The following is a 22083-nucleotide window of genomic DNA, read 5'->3' as shown; positions in this document are numbered from 1 at the left end:
GAGTCAACTAAGAGGGAGCCAGGAGAGTAAACTCCTTTATTTAGGAAAGTAAATATCTCAAATCTTCCCATGCTTGCAGGTGCCACGCCTACTCTGACCAATGAATGACATGTTCCCAGGTGTGACTGAGGCAAGTCCCTTCCCTATGTCACCTGGACTTTACTGGGCATGCATCTGTTCTCCCCCTGTTCATTCCCTTCCCGCAGGGATCTGTGGGGAACAGACCTGTGGTCCCCTAGGGAGTGTTAAACTGCAGCTTCCTGGCAAAGCTGTACAAATGGCATGCCTTCCCTCTGCTCCCTTCCTGTTATTCATAACTAGGTTAATTACAACAGTATCACCTGTGTTAACACAAAGGGTTGACTTGTCAAAAGCATATGAGTGAGAGATCTTCGCTAGCACCAAAACTTACTCATGATTCAGAGCTTATAGGCAGGAGGCTGGCACAGGAGCCAGGGACAGACATTCCTTGCTCGAGAAAACTCCAGCCTGTAGGCCCAGCTTCCACAGCATGCCACTTTCTTCCATATTAGGCCATATCATCAACATAAATACATAAGAAATGTTTAAACCTGTAGAGAATTTTTGTGTTTATTTGAACCAAACTGACAATTGCCGAGAAGCACAATCTCAACGGATTGAGAAAATGCTCCACAGAATGGCAGTTTTGCACCTTATTTTATACATTACAGTCAAAGGAGGAGGCATAAGGGATTACATAAAATTCATTGGTGATAGATTAGGGAGGTGGGAGAAAGCAAAACAGGGAATCTCTGGGATTGAATAAAAAGTGAAAAGAATAGACATATATTTCTTTTACACATATGGGTATAGGGTAGTTAACGATTAACATGATAACAATAACAATGAGGGGTTTTGTGATCTCTGCTCTGGTGCAGTGAGGGGTCTGGAAAAAAGGTAATTGCTCTGACATTCCAAAGGTATGTTATCATAGATGCAAAAAGACAATAGACAGACTCAGTTAAAGTAAAGATTGACCTTTGTCAGGGAAGATACGGCCTAGGACATGACTACCTGCTATGACTTGCTTTTATTTTCAGACCGTCATATAGAGTGACTTTAGGTCTCTGAATTCGTAAAGCCTGCCATTCATTTAGTATGTGGCCCCTTTTACATCCACAATACCTAGTTACATATAGATTGACATGAAGTCATTTATAAGTGTATTCCTAACAGACTTTTACTGTAATTTTTAATTTGTTTACAAGAGTGAAATTCAACCTCAGGACACTTTTTTGGCTGGGGGGTTGGGGGCTTGTTACCAGACAAGTTCTGAACAATATCAAAACCTTTTCTGTTTGAGGAATCACAAGTTTTATATTCCATTAGTTATACAAATAGAAAATGTCTGTATGATTATCTCTGATCTTACAGCTAGGCATGCCTTAAAAGTCCATACATTCTCAGATTATTTACGAAAAGCAATTAAGACAGATCAGGTATTTCCTGACATTTTAAAACAAGGGACTCTCTTATCTATTAAAGACCTTTAGCCTGTTTGCTTGAAGGTCCGGTATCAAGCTGGGAATCCCTAACTGACAGAGTAAGCCACAGGCTTTCTGTTTACTGTTTCCATCCCATCCCCATTTCAATGCATTCAGACCTACTTTATTACTTTAATGACTGGTTGCTTTTGATAGTTCCATTTTCCAGGAGTTTATTCTTGTTGTTATTATTATTAAATCTACACAAGCCAAATCCAAGTCCAGGAGTTTTGTTATTAAAAACAATGCAGTACATGGAAGTAGGGAACAGACTAACAAACCTCAGAGGGATAGGGGGTGGGAGGAGTGGGAGAAATAAACCAAAGAATTTATATGCATATATGCACAACCAATGGACACAGACATTAGGTTGGGGAAATCAGGAGGGGAGTGGGAGCAGGGAGGAGGGGGTCAGAGGGGAAAAAAGAGGGACATTTGTAATACTTTCAAAACAACAAAAAATTACTAAAACAAGAAAACGCAGTAAATATAAATATCTTTGTACACACATCTGTGTGCTCTTTTATAAATATTTCTTTAGGAGGGACAGTCAGAAGTAGATATTCTGGGTAAAAAAATGTAAATTTAATATATTGGTAAATATTGCTATATTCTCCTAAAAAAATTGTGTAGATTTATATTCTCACCTGTTTTACCACGGCATCTAGAGTACAGGTTATTATTAGTTTTTTAAAAATGCCAAAATGACAGTAAAAAATATCAGCTCATAGTTTTGGCTTGCATTCTTTGATTTAGAGAGGTTGATGTATTAATTACCACAAAGCTGCTCTTGTCAGTTGGGGGAGGGTGGTGCATCTTGCCATAGAAAAGGATGGTGCCATTGTGACTGCCCTGTTGTTCAGTTACCTGTAAATGGGTAGTTGTGAGGGTTGCACACTTGAGATGCTGAGCACATCAGAAGTGTTTCTGTGATGCTCTATTCAACAGTGCTTTTGGTACTGCTCATTGAATCCAGTGAACATTTGGATGGAATACATAGGCCTTTTATCAATACCAATGATGCCCCTTACTGATTTTTAATATGCTTTCTTACTTAGTGACCTTGAATTAAATAGAAGCCAAAGATTTGAATTAGAAGACAAAGATTTCATTCAGCAAAATGTACTGATTTAAGAAAACTTTTACACCCTGGCCAGTTTGGCTCAGCGGTTAGAGCGTTGGCCTGCGGTCCGGAGAGACCCGGGTTCGGTTCCCGCTAAGGGCACGTGCTTCGGTTGCAGTTTGTCCCCGGCCCTGGTTGGTCGTGCGGGTGGCAGCCACTCGATGTGTCCCTTCACATCGATGTTTCTCACTCTCTCTCCCTTCCTCTCTCTCCCTCCCACTCTACTTGTACAAAAAATGGAAAAATATCCTCGGGTGAGGATAAAAAAAAAAAAATTTTACTCTATAATACTAATATTTCTTTGGTAGCTTATTACAACACTGTACCACTAATGAAAAACGACCACTGCAAAAGCACCAGCTTGGGCATAGTGTTGCAGTGGAAATGGGGTCCTTTTACGGAATTTGGAGGCAAGCATTCCAGCGACCCATGTATGAGAGGATAAGGTTTAGTGGTTAGGTTTATTGTAGAAGCAAATTCAAAGGCCTGTCTGGGGTTCAGCTTGCTCCCACTGTGAAAGAAGTCCAGCCTCGTCTTCATCGGGCCCAGAACAAAGGCCAAAATCCAGAAATTCTGTGCTATAGGTTCAGTCCCTGTCCTTATCTGGCTAACTTAGACTGTTCTCAGCTGCACTGTCGCAGGCCCTGAGGCCCTGAATTGCTGTAACCAGATTTGTGCTTGGAGCCTGCTTTTGGAATCTGCGGGGCTCCCAGCTACCCAGCTGCTAGGGCTGCATGACTGTTTTGGACAGAGAATTCAGTAGGGCATGGGGCAAGCATATGTTACCCAGCCAGAGAGAGAGAGACAAACAGACAGAGAAACAGAGAGAAAGAGAAAGGAACCTTTGTGAGACTGATTACATTAGCTTGGGCTTGGGAAGGACCAGATGCCCTTTCAGTCTTTTGAGGGCTTCTGATGGGTACTCCCCCTAACCAATCTATTTCCTAAGTCTTCTGGTGTTCTTTGTCCCTATCCAATCCGATCCTTTTCCCAGGCTAGACAGACAGGCCTTTATGGTTGCCATCTTGGCTCCTACTATACATGCCTCACAGTAGAAGCACTTACCCCTTTATTGTTTATCTCTCTACCCCACTCTCACCCCATAGTCTGGGCAAATGGACTGGTTGTACCCTGGGGAGATTGGAACTTTGATCCTTCCTCTCTTGTTGGAGAAATGCTGCAATCCTCTGAGGTGCCTGTGAATGATGCAAAGTCCAGCGAAGCAGTCCCACCATCCTGTTCAGCTCTCCAGTCCATCAGGCTCAACAGTGTCTGATTCCCTTTTCCCCTTCTTTTATTATAATCTAGATACCTATGCTAATGATAGCAAAGGTTTTGCTAGCTTTTCGAATTTCAATCATATTTCATTTTAGGCTAGCTGGAGCTAATCACTGGATTTAAAAAACATTAATAGAAAATGCCAGATTGAGTGGTTACCTTTTGGGGACCCTCTCAGATGACTAGTAAGAGTCTGGGATCATTTGTGCCTCTTGGAGATACTTTTTTTTCAAATCTTTTTGATCCCTTAATTTGGATATTCTTTTCTTTTGAAAAATCAACTTTCTTAAAGTATAATTTACATAAAATAAAATGTACTGATTCAAAATATATACTTCAGTGAATTTTTGACAAACATATACATCTGTGTAAAGAGTACCCCATTTAAAACATAGAATATTTTCATCACCCCAAAAAGCTTCTTCAAATTCCTTTCTAGTCAACTCCTTTCCACCTGTCCAGGTAAACTAATCTGTAACTAAAGGTTGAACTACATATGAATGAAATTTTACTGTTTATATTCTTTTTGTCTGGTTCTTTCCCTCAACATACTATTTTTGATATTCATCCATGTTATATGTATCAGTAATTCTTTTCCTTTTTACTTCTGAGTATTATCCACTCATCGATTATTAGACATTTGGTATTTTCTAGTTTGGGACATAAAATTTTATGAGACATAAAAATGCTATGAACATTCATGTACAGATCTTTTGTGGGTAAATATTTTCATTTCTCTTGAAAATGCTGGGTCATATATTAAGTATATATTTAACTTTATAAGAAACTGCCAAACAATTTTCAAAGTGTGCCGTTTTACTTTCCTGTTAGCAATATCTGAGAATTCCAGTTGCCTCACATCTTTGTCAACACGAAGTATTATCTGTTGTCTTGCTTTCTACTTAGTCATCATAGTGTTGTGTAGTGGCACCTCATTGTGGTTTAATTTGAATATCCTGAGTGAAGTCTTTTGATCAAGAATGTTCTTGCCCTGGTGGGTGTGGCTCAGTGGGTTGGATGTCATCCCGTGTACCAAAAGGTTGCAGGTTCAATTTCCTGTCAGGGCACATGCCAGGGTTGTGGGCTCTGATCCCTGCTAGGAGGCAGCCAGTTGGTGTTTCACTCTCACACCAATATCTCTCTCTCTCTCTCTCTCAAAATCAACAAACTATTTTTAAAAAGGGAATGTTCTGGAGGTTTTCTATAATTTTGTATAGGACTATAGACATGTATGCACTAATGTAAAATCATCTTTTGTATTTAAATTTTTTTCTCTAGGTTTCTTTAAAGTGATTGAAGACAATAATTCAAAATGCCTGAAAATGCTGCTACAGGTATTCTGGATATAATACTTCTACCACTAAATAATTAATAATTAATTCAAAATCAGAATATAAGATGGAATTTAACTTGTACTTTGGTTATCCTTCTTCAAATAAGATAAACTGCAGGTCCTGCAAATTATCGATCGCCTGAAAGTGAAATTACAGGAGAAGGGTGACACCTCGCAGAATGAGAAGCTATCTATGTTTTATGAGACACTAAAGAGTCCTCTCTTCAACCAGATACTCACACTTCAGCAGTCCATCAAGCAACTCAAGGGACACGTAAGTTACCCATCAGGGTTTTACATGTTCATATATTCAATCCAGCCAAGAAAGATAAAAAGATGTAAAGACAGATGCAAGTTGTCTCTAAATACTCTTAATTCAGCAAAGAGATTGTGTTGGGACTTGTGACCTGTGCATATGATGGGCATGGATAGTGTAAAAATGTTGATAATAAATTAATTATGGTTGTCTTCAGAATATGGTTTTTATACTTTTTAAAATAAATAAAGTTCAGTCAGGGCACATGCCCAGGTTGTGGGCCAAATCCCCAGTGCTGGGCATGCGAGAGGTGGCCAATTGATGTTCTCTTTCATCAATGTTTTTATCTCTCTCTCCCTCTCCTTTCCTCTCTCTCTCTAAAATCAATAAAGAAACAATTTTTTTAAATAAAATAAGTAAAGTTCAGGTGCTTTGGGAATTTTCAACAGTTTTTTCAAAATTATAAAGTAGAATTTAGCTTAAATACATTTTCTTTATGAAGTCTTTTTTCTAGCAAAAAATGATCATGCCCTTGTAGCACATTATTTATACCTCTTAATAGTTATCAAATAAATATAAAATGCCATGGACAAGCTGATTAGAAAGTCCTCGGAAGCAATACGCCCAGTATTTTAACACTGATGTGTTTCTTCCACTACATATAGCGTAGCACCTGGACTTTTGCAGACTCTAAATACATGGTTGTCAAATTACAGGGCATGTGGCACCTCTACTATGAGTGATGTAAATTTACTGTTTTAATTGTCTTCTTGGTTGCTGTGTTTTGGAGTCAGAGATGGTAAATTGATTTAAAATGATCTAGTCTAGAAGTTAAGCTTGAAAAATAGCTATCCTATAGATTAAATTTGGGGATAATTTTAAATGTAATTGGAGACAATAGAACAGAGTTAAGTGAAAATTAACACAGTTTTGGGGAAAAGTGTTTTTTGCTGATAAACCAAAATACTTGTCCATAAATATTTAACAAATGATTCTTTAATAACTAATTAAGGATTAAATGATGCACTCATGTCTTTCTTTGAATTTCTCTAAATCAGAATTCATAAATAATTTTAGCACTCCCAATATTGAAGGTTATCTTTCTGTATTCGCTGGTCATAGGATGAGCCCTATATCACAACAGTGACTGTTACTTGTAGCAATAGAAATTGGAAAAGATCACTACAAATACTCTTACTGGACTCAAAGTGGACTTAACTAACTCCATTATAAAAATCTTTTATATTTTTATAGTTTGCTGTTTTTATAGACATAATCATGTTTTATCCATTCAACTCTAAAATCCCTGAGTTTTTGGTTTTTTCCTATAAGTGTTCTCATAGAGTTTCTCTGGGTGTTGAATTTTTCTAAGAGGTCCTATTTACATTTGTTCTTTTTTAAATATATATTTTTATTGATTTTTAGAGAGAGAGGAAGGGAGAGGGAGAGAGAGAGATAAAAAAAAAATAGATGAGAGAAAACATCGACTGGCCACCTCCTGCATGCCCCACACTGGGGATTTGGCCCACAACCTGGGCATGTGCCCTGACCAGGAATTGAACCAGAGACCTCTTGATGCATGGGTCGACGCTCAACCAGTGAGCCACACCGGCCAGGCTACATTTGTTCTTGATGTTACCTTTATTTCACTGTGTTAGAACTCATCTAAGCCAGTGATAGTTAAAAAATCAACCCATTTTCCAGTTCCCCATAATTACAGGATTCTCTACTGTTTTTTGTACCAATGTTTGAGTGGCTCTGTAACTCATTTGCTGCTCCCCTGTGTGCCTCAGTTTTCAAATTCACAAAATGGAATAATACCTCATAGAGCAGTTGTAAGTATTAAATGAGGCAATATGTAAGAGTTTCGGTATAGTACTTTGCTCATAGCAAGCGCTCAGTAAATACTGTTATTATTATTTTTGTTACACACTGCCTGTGGATCTTTTGTGGCTCCCCAAATGGAAATGTGCAGATAAATGCAAAAGGGCTCAATGTCTTACATGCCTGTTTATATGTATCTGTGTATGTAAAGCGTAATGAACTGTCGTACATGCTATTAACTTCAGGTAATTAAGGAAAACAGGAAGCAAGAACACATTTTCAGCTGTTAAACATTTGTGTAATACTAAATAAAACTTATAGCCTTATAAAGAGACAGATTCACGTCTCTATTACTTATTTCTTTCACATGTATATATTTAACATGAAAATTACATGTGATAGGTAAATATAATATTTAATAAATTGAAATAACTTGTTTCCTGCAGGTTTCTGTTGATTCTCTTTTGTTTTTCTCTCCAACAGCTCAATCATACACCTTCAGATTGTTCAGCCAACTTTGATTTTTCTAGGAAAGGTTTATTAGTTTTCACAGATGGAGCCATTAATGGGAATGTCCAGCAGTCCTCCAATAACCCGACTGTCTCGGGGTTATTTCCTTGGACCCCTAAGCCGGGAAATGAAGACTTTAACTCAATCATTCAGCAGATGGCACAGGTAAAGTTCTCTCTCGTCATGGGAATATTAAGCTTATTTCTCCTGTTATATGTAAAAAAAAACTATACTCACTCTTTTTGCCTTAAAATGTGCTATTTTATGTTTGGTTGCCTGTGTTTTTATATTGTTCGGAGGAATTGATCATATTTCCTAATCTGTGTGTTGAAAATGTATTGGCTTAAACTTATATATGGAAATATCTATGTGTGCTGAGGAGAGATTTTTAGATAATCACTCCAATGTGACACATCTCTATACTTGCCAGGAAAGAGATTTTAATGGTTTTGATCATAGGAGGAAAATTAATATGTATACAGGTGATATATTTCCCTTGAAACTATTTTTAATTTTATATTAAAGCAAACTTTTTTTTTAATCCTTTTCTGAGGATATTTTTACATTTATCTTCAGATGGAGAAGGAGGGAGGGAGGGAGGGAGGGGGGGAGAGAGAGAGAGAGAGAGAAACATCAATGTGAGAGAGATACTTTGATTGGTTGCCACCTGCATGACCCCAACAGGGCTGGGGACTAACCACAACTGAGATACGTGCCCTTGGCTGGAATTGAACCCGGGACTCTTTGGTCCACAGGCCTGCAGGTCAACACTCTAACCACTGAGCCAAACCAGTGAGCGCCAAAGCAGACTTAATGGGACTTAGAATTAACATAATTAGCCCTGGCCGGTTTGGCTCAGCGGTTAGAGCATTGACCTGCGGTTCAGAGAGACCTGGGTTCCCGGATTAGGTTCCCACTAAGGGCACGTACCTCGGTTGCAGTTTGTCCCCGCCCCAGTCCTGGTTGGGTCGTGCTGGTGGCAACCACTCAATGTGTCCCTTTCACGTTGATGTTTCTCTCTCTCTCTCGCCCTCCCACTCTATCTGAACAAAAAATGGAAAAATGTCCTCTGGTGAGGATAAAAAAAAAAAAAATTAACATAATTAGGAAAATCTAGGGAAACATTTTAAAGAGTTGTCCAGTTTTATCCCTAATACCTATTAAAAATGAAATAATAGTTGAATTTTGGATATGTTTTGCATTTTTCACCTTATTTTCTAATATATGTCTTAAAAAATGAAATAAGTTTGAAAGTTAAAAAGAATCTGTTTAAGGTGTGATAGTTCTATATCTAATTTGACTAATAATTATTTCTGTGTGATGCTTTTGTGAGGTGATGACATTTATGAAGTTTTCAATTTATGAATGCAGTTATTAACAAAAGCAATAAAATAGTTGTTTGTCACAGTTACAGCACATTTGAATGGTGGCCTTTCCATAACTTTTGAATTAACCTATTAAAATAGAATACTAATTCATCACAATAGAATTTAAAACAATAAATAATGCATCTGGTTCTGACTATGGCTAAACACCAGCATATGTTTGATAATATCTAATTTGCTTTCCCTGTTTAAAAATTTATTTTGCATCAAAAGAATTTAGATAAATACAGTGTAAACAGTAATTTAGAATTTACTGTGGGAAAGGACATTGGTATTTTTATCCAGCTAGGGACTCATCTCATGATGTGAACGAATTGTGAAAACACCTCTTCTATTCCTTGAGGTTGCAGAATACTGCACACTCCCTCTTATGTTCTGCTGAAATAATGAAGTGAGGTGATTTCCAGAAGTAATTTATTATTGAAATGCTGAGTTTATTTGGTTTTGTAGAGATGATTTAGAAGGAGCTGTTTTTGTGCTCTTCACAGAATGGCAATTTCTGTTCTTCAGTAAATATTCTTCATTGGCTTTTTTTTTTTTTTTTTGAATCTTATTTAGGGCCGGCAAATTGAATATATAGATATAGAACGTCCCTCCACTGGTGGCCTTGGATTCAGCGTGGTAGCCCTCAGAAGTGAAAATCTGGGAGAAGTCAATATCTTCGTGAAGGAAGTACAGCCAGGGAGTATAGCGGACAGGTGAGACAGATATCCATTTTGTGTTTTGCTAACATTTTTTTCTAACAATTCTGAGAACACTGTTATAAAGAGAATAAGAAAGTGATAAAAACATAACAGTGGCAGTTAACACTTAACTCTCCCTCTTCCTATGCATTTGTCAGGCCTTTTGCAGGTATTTTCACATAAAGTTGTGGCAGCCATCTAGCTATTGGTATATTACTCTGGGTTATAGATGAGAAAGCTGAGTTTCAGAGAGTTTCAGTTGATTACCAATAGCCACAGAGCTATTAATGCTGGAACCATGATGTGATTCCAAGACTGTCTGATTGCAAAGCTAGGATTCTTTCTATTCCACCACAGTCTCTCACAATTGAACATGATATTTTAGCTAAGGTCTCATCTGTAAGATGGGAATATTGAAATTCACATTCTGTTTATTAAATTTAAGATTATAGCAACATTTTTGGTGGTCATGTCACGCTATTATTTTACTTATTGTTGAGTCTTTGTGATTCTTCCTGTTCTACTTTTGCTTTTTGTTTTATTTTAAAAAAAATTGTTTTTCTTTATTCATTTTAGAGAGAGAGGAAAGGAGAGGGGGTGAGATAGAGAAACATCGATGAGAGAGAATATCAATTGGCCGCCTCCTGCATGCCCCCCACTGAGGATTTGGCCCACAACCTGGGCATGTGCCCTGACTGGGAATCAAATTGGCGACCTCTTGGTGCGTGGGTTGATGCTCAACCACTGGGCCACACCGGCCGGGCTTGTTTTATTTTTTAAAGGGTATGTGCAAGCCTTATATTTTGTCTCTATTTGATTTCAGGTTTTTAGTTTATTATTCATTTAACAAGCACACTATTCATTGCGTTACTACCACCTGTTAGAATAATAGCAACAGTAGTAGTACTATTATAAAAAGATTTTCAATTAATAATATAATTTTTAATCCACATTCTCTATTCATGGAAGATCAGTTCTAGCCTCAAAGAATAAATATGCCAAGTCCTGGATTTCTGCTGTCTAATGCAGCATTTCCTCAAGTGGTCAGATGTCTTTGAGAAACTCTATCCTGTTCTTGGATATTGGATGTATATAGTTAGGGTAATCATATAATTTATTGTCCAAGTTGGGATAGTTTTGGGAATGAGAGGGTGTGCTGTTAATAATGACACTGATACAGTAGGTATAGATTAGGACTATTCTGGGTAAACCTGGATTTAGGGTCACTTAACATTAGTTTACTTAAGGCTATGAAGTCCCTTAACAAAAAAGCTTATTTAACCTTGATTGGACCGACTTAAACAATTTTTTTTTAAATCCTCACCCAAGGACATTTTTCCATTCTTTGTTCAGATAGAGTGGGAGGGAGAGAGAGAAAGAGAGAGAGAGAGAAACATTGATGTGAACGGGACACATCGAGTGGCTGCCACCCGCACAACCCAACCAGGGCCGGGGACAAACTACAACCAAGGTACGTGCCCTTAGCGGGAACCGAACCCAGGTCCCTCTGGACTGCAGGCCGATGCTCTAACCGCTGAGCCAAACCGGCCAGGGCTTAAACAATTTTTTTTAACTTAAATATTTATTATTGGACAAGCTGATGGTTGCCAGATGGGAGGTGGGTTGGGGGATAGGGTTAAAAAGGTAAGGGGATTAAGAAGTACAGATTGGTAGTTACAAAACAGTCAAGGGGATGTAAAGTACAGCATAGGGAATATAGTCGATAATATTGTAATAACTATGTATGGTGCCAGGTGGGTATTAGACTTATCAGAGAGATCACTTTGTAAGTTACACAAGTGTTTAATCACTATGCTGTGCACCTGGAACTAATATAATATTGAATGTCAACTTTAATTGACAAATTTGCCCAGCAGTGTGGCTCCATGGATTGAGCGTTGTCCCATGGATTGAGAGGTCTCAGTTCGATTCCTGGTCAGGGCACATGCCTGGGTTGCAGGTTCATCCTCGATGTAAGGGAAGGGGCGGGGTGTGTGTGCAGGAGGCAGCTGATCAATGTTTCTCCCTTCCTCTCTCTCTCTAAAAAAAATCAATAAAAACATAAAAATTTGTTTTAATTTGAAAACATTATTGGGATATATTTACAATGTTATTATCAAAAGATAAATGTTATTTTATTTTATTTTTATTCTTTTAGTTCTTATCTGAGGATATGCTTATTGATTTTAGAAAGAGGGGAAGGAAGAGAGAGAGGGAGAGAAACATAGATGTGAGAGAGAACATTGGTTGGTTGCCTGCTGCAAGCATTCTGACTGGGGATCAAACCTGAATCCTTTCAGTATACGGGATGATGCTCTAACTGAGCCACGCTGGCCAGGGCAAATGTTACCATTTTAAAGTGAACAGTTCAGTAGTTTTTAGTGTATTTTCAATGTTGTATAACTTTTTTGTAGTCAATCCTTATGTCTCAGTTACTCTGTACAAATAGGTCTATAATTGCAGATTGCGGTGAGCACTTCTCAAAAGAGGTGTTTGATATTTGAACGTGTAAGGAATATAGACCAAGGCTAGGGAGGCAGGTGGCTTCCCAGAGGCAGTGGTGCTTGAAGGGAAATTTGAGACAGTGGTATATTCAGAGAGCAGAAAGTGTTGGGGAGAGGAATGAAGAGGCTCCCTTGACAAGTAGCCCTGTGGAGTGATGCAGCGTATCTCCTAGCTTTAGAATGTGGCTGGTACTTACCTGGTGTTGGAGCTGAGTGTAAGAAGATGTAAGAAGGCGCTGGAAGACAGGCCAGCGTGCAGGCCCTTCTAAATCACGTTAAATGGTCTTTACGACCAGTTTTTTCTTCTCAGGACTTTCTACACAGAACTGTGTTATTGAAGGAGCTTGCCTAAGACCTATTGACTCAAGGCCATTTAAATCCATTATTCTGGATGTTGTGATGGAGAGCCAAGAATTATGCTCTCCCTGAATGGAAAGTGGGAATTCAATTACATATACAGGGTGGGGCAAAAGTAGGTTTATAGTTGTGAATATGCAAAATACAGTTTATTCTTGTATTATTCTTTATTAATTATCATATTACTTTCCATATGAACATCTGTAAGCCTACTTTTGCTCCACTCGGTGTATGTATGTATGTATATATGTATAAATATATATAGTATGGGGAGCTGAATTATAAATAGTAATAGTAGCTAGGGATGTAAAGTACAGCATGGGGAATATAGTCGGTAATGTTGTAATAACTATGTATGGTGCCAGGTGGGTACTAGACTTATTGGGATTACTTCCTAAGTTATTTAAATAAATGTCTAACCACTACGCTGTACACCTGAACCTAATATAATGTTGAATATAAGCCCTAGCTCTGTGGTCAGAGCATCAGCCCAAGCACAGGAGGGTCAAGAGTTTAATTCTGGTCAAGAGGACATATCTGGGTTGCAAGTTCAATCCTTGGCCTCGGTTGGGGCACATATAGGAGGCAACCAATTGATGTGTGTCTCTCACATCGATGTTTCTCTCTCTCTCTCTTTCTCTTTCTCTCCCTCCCTTTCACCTCCTCCATACCCCTCCTTTTCACTCTCTTTAAAAAAGCAATGGAAAACAACAAAAACAAATATACATGTGTGTGTGTGTATTAGTGAATATCAACTGTAATTGAAAAAACTTTTTAAAGAAAAAAATAAGAGTTCGGCTGGTGTGGCTCAGTGTTTGAGCATTGCCCACGCACCAAGAGGTTGCCAGTTGGATTCCAGGTCAAGACACATGCCCAGGTTGTGGGCCTCATCCCCAGTGTGGGGCATGTAGGAGGCAGCCAATCGATGTTCTCTCTCATTGATGTTTCTCCCTCTCACTCCTCTCTCTCTAAAACCAATAAAGGAAAAAATAAATTAAAAAAAAAAAAAAAAAGAATAGCCATAAAACTAACTTTATTCAACTTTCAAATGCATCAAAATCATATTTTCCAGGAGACTTCTCTGTAGCTTGTTTATCTTGGTTTGAGTTTATATTCCCCGAACAGATACTAAGTGGAAAGAAACAGGGTATCCTGAGAGACTGTTGGTTAGCGGTAAAGGTAGATTAAAATAGAATGGTTTCCAGAAACTAGAAAATCTGAATGTAAGTTAAGGACCAATTTGTGCCAAATGAGTTACATCAGGGTTGAAAAGATTCAAGAGCAAGTCATCCATTTGGGATTAATTAAGAAATTTCCCTTAATGAGCAAGCTGTGAAAAAGTTAGGGGAAGAGGCCACTGGAGATGGGAAAATGGAAGTGATTCCTGGATATTTCCTGCAGTGGTCACATTTAAAAATAAATGTTTCTTTAGGACTAGGGAAGAGTTTTCAAGCAACATTCTCAATTAAAAATATATATATTTCAAAATTATGAAAATTATTATGAAAGTAATGCATGTGTATAATAGAAAAGATATAAAATATGGAAAAATTATTATGAAAGTGATGCATGTGTATAATAGAAAAAATATAAAATATGGAAATATAATAATCAGCACGTTCCTATATGCACCCCGACCGAGGCCCAAAAAACTGCTTGGACTTTGACCACCCTGGGACAACTAGGAAAAACATTAGAATGTTTTCTTTTTATAAAGTCAGGTCATGGAGTATATATAATTTTACATTCTATTCTGTACTTTTGATGTAACATAAACCTTTTCTAATATAAATAAAAGGATATATAAGCAACATTTTTAATGGTACATGATCTGTTGTGACAACTGCCCACAATTTTGGCATCAAAAATGGAAATGCCCAACTTGCTAGTTTCAAAGGAGAATCTAAAATCTATCAGTCCCTGTCCTCAGAAAGCTTAAAATCTAATTAAGAAGGATATAGGGAGCTCAGTTGACAGTGTACTTAGTAAAAATGAATATTCGATGAGTGATAAATGAGCAGGAGAGGAAAGGGAGAGGGACAGGGACAGGGAAAGGGAGAGGGACAGGGACAGGCAAAGGGAGAGAAACAGGGACAGGGACAGAGACAGAGAAAGGGAGAGGGACAGGGACAGAGAAAGGGAGAGGGAAGGGAAAGGGAGAGGGACAGGAACAGGGAAAGGGAAAGGGAAAGGGAGAAGGACAGGGAGAGACATGTCCTCCACTGGACTGTGGAGTGTGAACTGAATATGGCTGAGCAAAGTGGAAGGGCATTAGAGATGGAGGAAACTAATCACCCAAGAGTTGAGAGGGAAAGAAATCAGAATAGTTGCAAAAGGGGCTTATGTAGGGAGGAAGCCAAGTTGGAAGAGTACTTTGGGGTCAAGTACAGAGGCCTTTGAATACCCACGAAGTTTATACTGTTCTAGAGGTCAGAAGTTATCAAATTCTCCTTGGCAAAGTTTTGCTGAATCTGGTGTGGCCTGAGAAAAATAAGGGCAATATAATGGAATATTCAGAATTCAAATTTATGAATTAGAATTTTCTGTTTTGAGGTAAATTCTTTCTCTGGGAGATTTTATATTTTGAAGGTTAAATTTTTTTTTAATGACATAATCATGACAAGAGTTTGTTTTCTTTCCATTGGCTCATTGGCTCTTTTTTTTTTTTTTTTGATTGGTCAATACACAGATAATCATCATGTATTTTTGAGTTGGCAAATACCAGCACAGGAGAGCCTAAAAGAATAAACCTTGAGGAATTTTACAAGTTAGCTTTAAGGTATTTGATAAGGATCTCAACTGAAAGGTTGACGTTGGGAATGAAAGAAGATGTGTAGATGCAAGAGAGACAAACAAAGATAAGGAGGCATTGCAGTGATGATGGAGTCAGGAAGAGGAGAAGTGGTTGGGAGATGGTGAACTCAAATACAGTAAGCCAGGACAGAGTAAATCTTACGATAGTCTTAGGCTGCACTGTAACGTAAGAAGTTAAAGAATGTGCTTCAGCCAGACTACTTAGATAAAATGCGAAGCTTGTTCTAGGCTTCAGTTTCTGGCCTGTAAAATTTAAATACTTTGAAAGATGATTACGAGGATTATATGAGATAATACATGAAAAGCATTTAGCACAGTGACTAGCTCATAATAAGGGCTCAGTAAATATTGACTATAATAATGCTTTTTTTTCTTAAGAGATTTTGCTAATTTCTTTTTTAAATAATTCTTTTTACCTTAGCAGTTGGGAGATTGGTACTTAGAGGAAAGAGAAGAGCCCAGAAACAGTTTTAGAAGTACTCTCTGGATTGTCAAGGAGGGTTTGGGCTCTATTGACATGTTGGTGTAGTGAAGTACAATAAGGCCAGGGTGAATCTGCTGGAGAAGAGGTTATTGATGAATTTGAGAATGTAGTTACCCCATTGTGGTATGTTGAAGTCAGATCGGAAGGGGTTCAGGAGTACAGGGTTCATGTAGTTAAAGGGGGCAGTGTCCATACTTGCAAAACCTTGGTAGTGGGACCCCATACATTGTTTTCCTTATTTTTCTAGCCAGATAGCTTTCAAAATGTACATGTGTTTGAGATGAAGTACTAAGTTGGTTAATGAGCCAATAAATGCTTTGATGAAAAGCTCTCTAAAAAGCTCTGTTATATTATTAAATAATTATATAATTATTACTAAGTGGAGTAGTACTGTAAAAAACAAACAAAAACTGTTTAACTTGAATAATAGATCTTTTTATTTATTTATTTATTTTTCATCCTCACACGAGGACATTCCTCCATTTTTGTTCAGATAGAGTGGAAGGGAGGGAGGAAGAAGGGGAGGGAGGAAGGGGGGGAGGGAGGAAGGAAGGGGGGGAGGGAGGGAGGAAGGGGGGAGGGAGGGAGGGAAGGAAGGAGAGGAAGAGAGAGAGAGAGAGAGAGGGAGGCAGAGGGAGAGAGAGACAAACATTGATGTGAGAGAGACACATTGACTGGTTCCCTCCCTCGTGACCCCGACCAGTGCCAGAATGAACTGCAACCGAGGTTCATGCCCTTGACTAGAATTGAACCCGCTACTCATCAGCCCGCGGGCTGACACTCTAACTGCTGAGCCAAACAGGCCAGAGCTAATAATAGATTTTTAAAAGTCAGGATATTATATCACTTAAAATAAAATTTTCTTTTATTTCACCAAGGGATCAAAGGTTAAAGGAAAATGACCAAATACTGGCTATTAATCATACGCCACTGGATCAGAACATTTCCCATCAGCAAGCAATTGCACTGTTACAGCAAACCACTGGATATTTGAGTCTGGTTGTGGCCAGACAACCAGTCCACGCAAGAAGCAGTACTTCTACCAGCCTAACCAATACAGTTTTGCCAGAAACAGTGAGTTGCAAATTTGGAAAAATACTTAATTTTGAATTATGCCATTGATTTTATCACATGTAGAAGGCGTCATTTGACTTGTCATAGTTTAAGAAAGATGATCATATTTCCAAATGCAGCATGAACATAGTAAACAAGATATTTCATTGAGGGTTTTGGTTTGGTTTGGTTTTCAATGTCCTATGATTCTCTTTATTTAAGATTATTTTTTAATATGGAGGGCAAATTGTAGTAGTAGGTGTAATTTATTTGGTGATGGAGTCTTGTGTTCCTTGGTGATAAAGACAGTTAATTAAGCTGAGAGTTTTTATTAGAGATTTATTATTGAGTATCTTAAGATTTTGTTATTTCACAAACATTATTTTTATAAACTATATTGGGTGTTTATGACTACATTATTGATACTATACAATTGTAGACGTTTTTCTTTTTCTCATGTAAGGATGAAAACAGTTCAAAAGAATAAAAGTATATGTCTCTTTTGGGAATCTTAAACTTGCTTAATAACATTTTACAGGTTTTGGCCTGCATCTTCAGAATGCAAGCTAATAAATCTTATTTTCTTATAACACTAAGTGCTAGCCGATTTATTTAATTTTCTTTCATTGGAACAAAAGAAAAAATAGACTGTCTGAGTATAATACAAGGTCACAACACAAATTAATGTATAGACATTTTCCCTGTTGTAATCAGTAATATTTATACAGCACAATTTACATAATAAACAGAATGAACAAAGTGGGAAATTGCTTAGCATAGTGGTTAAGAACAAGGACTCTGGGTCAGGCTAAAATGGGTTCAAGTTCAGTTCTTTACTTCCTGGCTGTGTCATATGGGGTAGGTTTCTTGACCTCTGCATACCTCAGTTTACTCATCTGTTACTTGGAGCTAATGACAGTGTCTACTTCACAGAGGTGTTGGGAGGGTCACATGAGAATGCATGTGAAGAGCAAAGCACAGTGCCTGGTGTACATTTTATGAATACTAGCTCATATTAATCAGGCATATTTTAGCAAATGTTGCTTCCCAGATACTAGATATTGTTTCAGACAAGAATTTATTAAATATTCCTAATATCCTGGTTATTTTAACATTGCATAGTAACTTTGCACTCTAGTATAATAGAAAAACTAAGTGATGAATATAACCTAAGAATTTTAAGAGGGAGGATTTTCTTCTGCAGTTGGATTATGTGAATTTAATGCACATTTCTGATGAAAGCCTGCTAGTCAGAGGAAAAATGTCATGTCTCTTACTCTGATTTGTATAATCCTATTGCTAATATCTTCAGTTGGGCCTACCTCTCCTCTCCCTCGTAAGAGTCTGCTAAATTATCTTATTGCCTTGTGTCCTTCTCATCATTTCATACTTCACATTGCTGCCAGAGTAATCTTCCTAAACTACTGCTTTGTTCCTGTCATTTACTCTTCTAAATGCTTCAAGTATTCCCACTCACTTAAGCAAGCCCGGCTTTGCTCTTACATTTCCCTTTTGCTTGAACGACTTTCTTCTTCTATAGTACAATTACAATGCCACCTTTTTTCTTGAAGCTTTCCATAAATGTTTATTGGATTTGACTTCTTGTCTGCAATACCTCCCCTCAGTCCTTATAATACTTTGTGATTCTCTTTCAATTCAGATGAGCATATTTTTATGTTCCTACTGTGTGCTGGGCACTGAGCTAGATCTTGGGCAGAGACTGAGGAGTGAGACGTTTCAGTACTGTTAGAGCTACAGTGTCTATGATCTAATATTTTAATTATTTATGTTTTAGATGATCTCTCTACTGGGTTATAAAATCTGTAAGGGCAGGGATTATATGGTCTTCTTTACATATCTCATAGCCTCCCAAAAGTTGTCTTGATTAATTGTATGAATGTTTAATTTGTTGTATATTTATTACTTTAGTAATTACTGTATTGGGAAGCTAAGAATCTGTGTGTTTTACTAACACTTTGGCTCTTGCCATTAATTTGTAGGTTCGCTGGGGCCATATTGAAGATGTTGAGCTCATTAATGATGGCTCTGGATTAGGTTTTGGAATAGTTGGAGGAAAATCAAGTGGTGTGGTTGTGAGGACTATAGTTCCTGGAGGATTAGCAGATCGAGTAAGTTGACCTTTTTTGTTTTTATACAATTTAAATTGTATGGCTTGAAATATAATTTTATAACATGGGTTACAATCAGAAAATACAGTGATTATAAATAGTTCTCTCACGTTACATAGTAAATTTCACTTGAATTTAAAAATTTTGGCATTATCAAATGACTACACCTTATACTTAGCCATAAAACTAAAAGTGGGACTTTAAAAAATGTATCCACTGGTTCTGCTTAGTTTTACTAATAGAAGAAAATATTAAATATTACATTTAGTTTTTAGAAAATTGGTTATGAGGCCACTTAATGAGCCTATATTATATAGAATGCCCATCATAATCAAAATAATATGTAAATTTCACTGCTTAATGTGCAGTTACTTATACATTTATCCCTTCTGATAAACATATATAAACAAAAATAAGCTTACTGTGCAGCTTTGAGGCAAGTCCATCAGCTGCCCATTTCTAAGCAAGATTGCTCCGTCTTGCACTAATTGTGGAGCTACTAATATTTCTATTATGCTTTTAGAATCTAAGTGCATTTAACAGGTAGCTGAGTATCTTGCAGAGGGTCAGTAAGACCAAAGCAGTTTTTACAATTACACCAGGATGCTCTTAGCTCTTTCACCATGTTGAAATTTGCACTGATGATGGTAAACTGACAGTGCCGGTGCCCTGGTGCAAGTAGTCATCGTATTCTTCTCCACCACATGCTTGCAACAAAAAAGAAAAACAAATTGCCAGTTTCACTTACGAAAGTGCAATAGCAATGATTAATTTTAGTACACTTTGACTTTTAAGTGCACGCGCTTTTAATAGTGTGTGACAAAATGGCATGTACCTACATCTGCCATGTACTAAAGTATGAAGGTTGTCTTGAGTGAAAAACATTTGTAAGACATAGTATCCATTTTTTAAATATTAAACAGCCTTTTCATTTTAAAAATTGTTTTATTTTTAAATTTTTGCTCTTATTCAAAAGAATTTTGAGATATAATTGACATTCAACATTATATAGTTTCAGGTATACAGCATAATGATTCAAAATTTGTGTGTATTGTCAAATAACCAGCACACTAAGTCTAGTTATCCATTACCACATATAGATACATTTTTTTTTCTTTGAAGAGGACTTTTAAAATCTATTCTCTTAGCAACGTTAAAAAATTTATACCTTTTGACCCTCGTCACCGATTTTTGTCCACCCCCAACCTTCTACCTCTGGAAACCACCCTGGAAAAGCATTTTTATTCTTGAAAGAATATCTGTCAGGAAAATTATGATTATTTAGACTTGGGTATTTGGTAGACATTTTCTTGAAAATGAATGAAATGAGCCTATTATTTCAAAGAAAATAACTGATAACATTTGTTAATGATGATAAAATTTGAACTGTCAAACAAGAATTAGAATTTTGGAAAATGTGTACTTTACTATGAGCTTGAATTTTTTTCAATATTTAAAGACTTCTGATTAGATTGTTGGTGATAATACTCTTTGATATTAATACTTTTTGATATTATGTAATGAAATATGTCACTATTTAGAAGATCTTTATAGCTCTGTGAATCAATATTTTCTGAAAACCAATGCATGATATGACAAAGTAAAAGATCCATTCATGATAGATCAATAGATTTTAATGAAACTGTGTCTGAAAGTTTGTTGGATGTAGTTTCTGATTCCATATTGCAACTGTTCTTTAAGAAAGCACAACTTGTCAAATTCTGGTGTGTTATCAAAGAAGAATGGGTTGAAAGATTATTAAAATACTTTCCTATTTTCTAACTATGTATCTAATTGAAGCCAGGTTTTTTTTTAATATGCTTTAACCAAAACAACATATTGCAACATATTGAATGCTGAAGCACACATGAAAATCCAGCTGTCTTGGCTGGCCAGTGTAGGTCAGTGGTTGAGCATCGGCCCATGCACCAAGAGGTCACCAGTTCGATTCCCGGTCGGTTCACATGCCCAGGTTGTGGGCCAAATACCCAGTGGGGTGCATACAAGAGGTGGCCAGTCGATGTTCTCTCTCATCCATGTTTCTATCTCTTCTTCTCCCTTCCTCTATAAAAATCAATGAAGAAAAAAATTGGAAAAAAAAAATCCAGCTGTCTTTTTTTAATCCAGTCATTAAAGAAATTTGCAAAAATAATTTCAAATATCACTCTTCTCACTATTTTTATATAGCTCTTTTAAACATAAAAAATAAGTCAATATCATAAATATATATTAATATATTAAATATTAAAAAGTTTTTGCAACACTTTTCTAATTTAGTAGATATCAACAGAGATATCAAAAAGCTCTTTCGGTTTCTGAGTGATTTTTGAGTTATAATTGATATATAATAAATTGCACATATATAAAGTATACAATTGAATAAATTTTGATACATGTATACTGGCAAGTCTGAAATTTGTAATTCAGGCTAGGAGGCTGGAAACCCAGGAAAGATTTGATGTTGCATTCTGAACTATGAAATTTGTAGGTAGGTTAACAGGATTACTGTTACTGTCTTAAGGCAGAATTTCTTCTCCAGGGAACCTCAGTTTTGGCTCTCAAAATCTTTAACTGTTTACATGGAGCCCACTCACCTTATCGAGGGTAATATCCTTTACTTAAAGTCAACTGATTGTAGATGTTAATCACATTTACAAAATAATTTTACAGTAACATCCAGACCAGTGTTTGATCGAACAGCTGGGCACCATAGCCTAGCCAAGATGACATAAAATTTAACCATCATACCATCTATCATTGCAACCAAGATAATGAACAATATCCATCACCCACAGAAGTTTCCTGTGCTCCTTTGTAATCCCTATTCCTCATCCTCAGTAGTTTT

General features: G+C 37.1%; 1 protein-coding gene across 1 annotated transcript in view; it reads left to right on the top strand.

Annotated features, from left to right (window-relative positions):
- The window catches only part of PATJ (PATJ crumbs cell polarity complex component), a 332328-nt gene that overhangs the window by 10387 nt on the left and 299858 nt on the right, over positions 1–22083 (top strand). Inside the window, exons 2-7 of the mRNA XM_036256685.1 lie at positions 5185–5240; positions 5347–5513; positions 7803–7994; positions 9773–9912; positions 16935–17130; positions 19110–19238. Coding sequence (XP_036112578.1) covers positions 5219–5240; positions 5347–5513; positions 7803–7994; positions 9773–9912; positions 16935–17130; positions 19110–19238 — 846 coding nt within the window. The 5' untranslated portion in view covers positions 5185–5218. The remainder of the gene's footprint in view (positions 1–5184; positions 5241–5346; positions 5514–7802; positions 7995–9772; positions 9913–16934; positions 17131–19109; positions 19239–22083) is intronic.

Source organism: Molossus molossus, unplaced genomic scaffold (assembly GCF_014108415.1).
Source record: "Molossus molossus isolate mMolMol1 unplaced genomic scaffold, mMolMol1.p scaffold_m16_p_12, whole genome shotgun sequence".
Taxonomy (NCBI): Eukaryota; Metazoa; Chordata; class Mammalia; order Chiroptera; family Molossidae; genus Molossus; species Molossus molossus.
The sequence above is the reverse complement of the archived record's forward strand: the minus strand, read 5'-3'. Positions and strand labels throughout refer to the sequence as shown.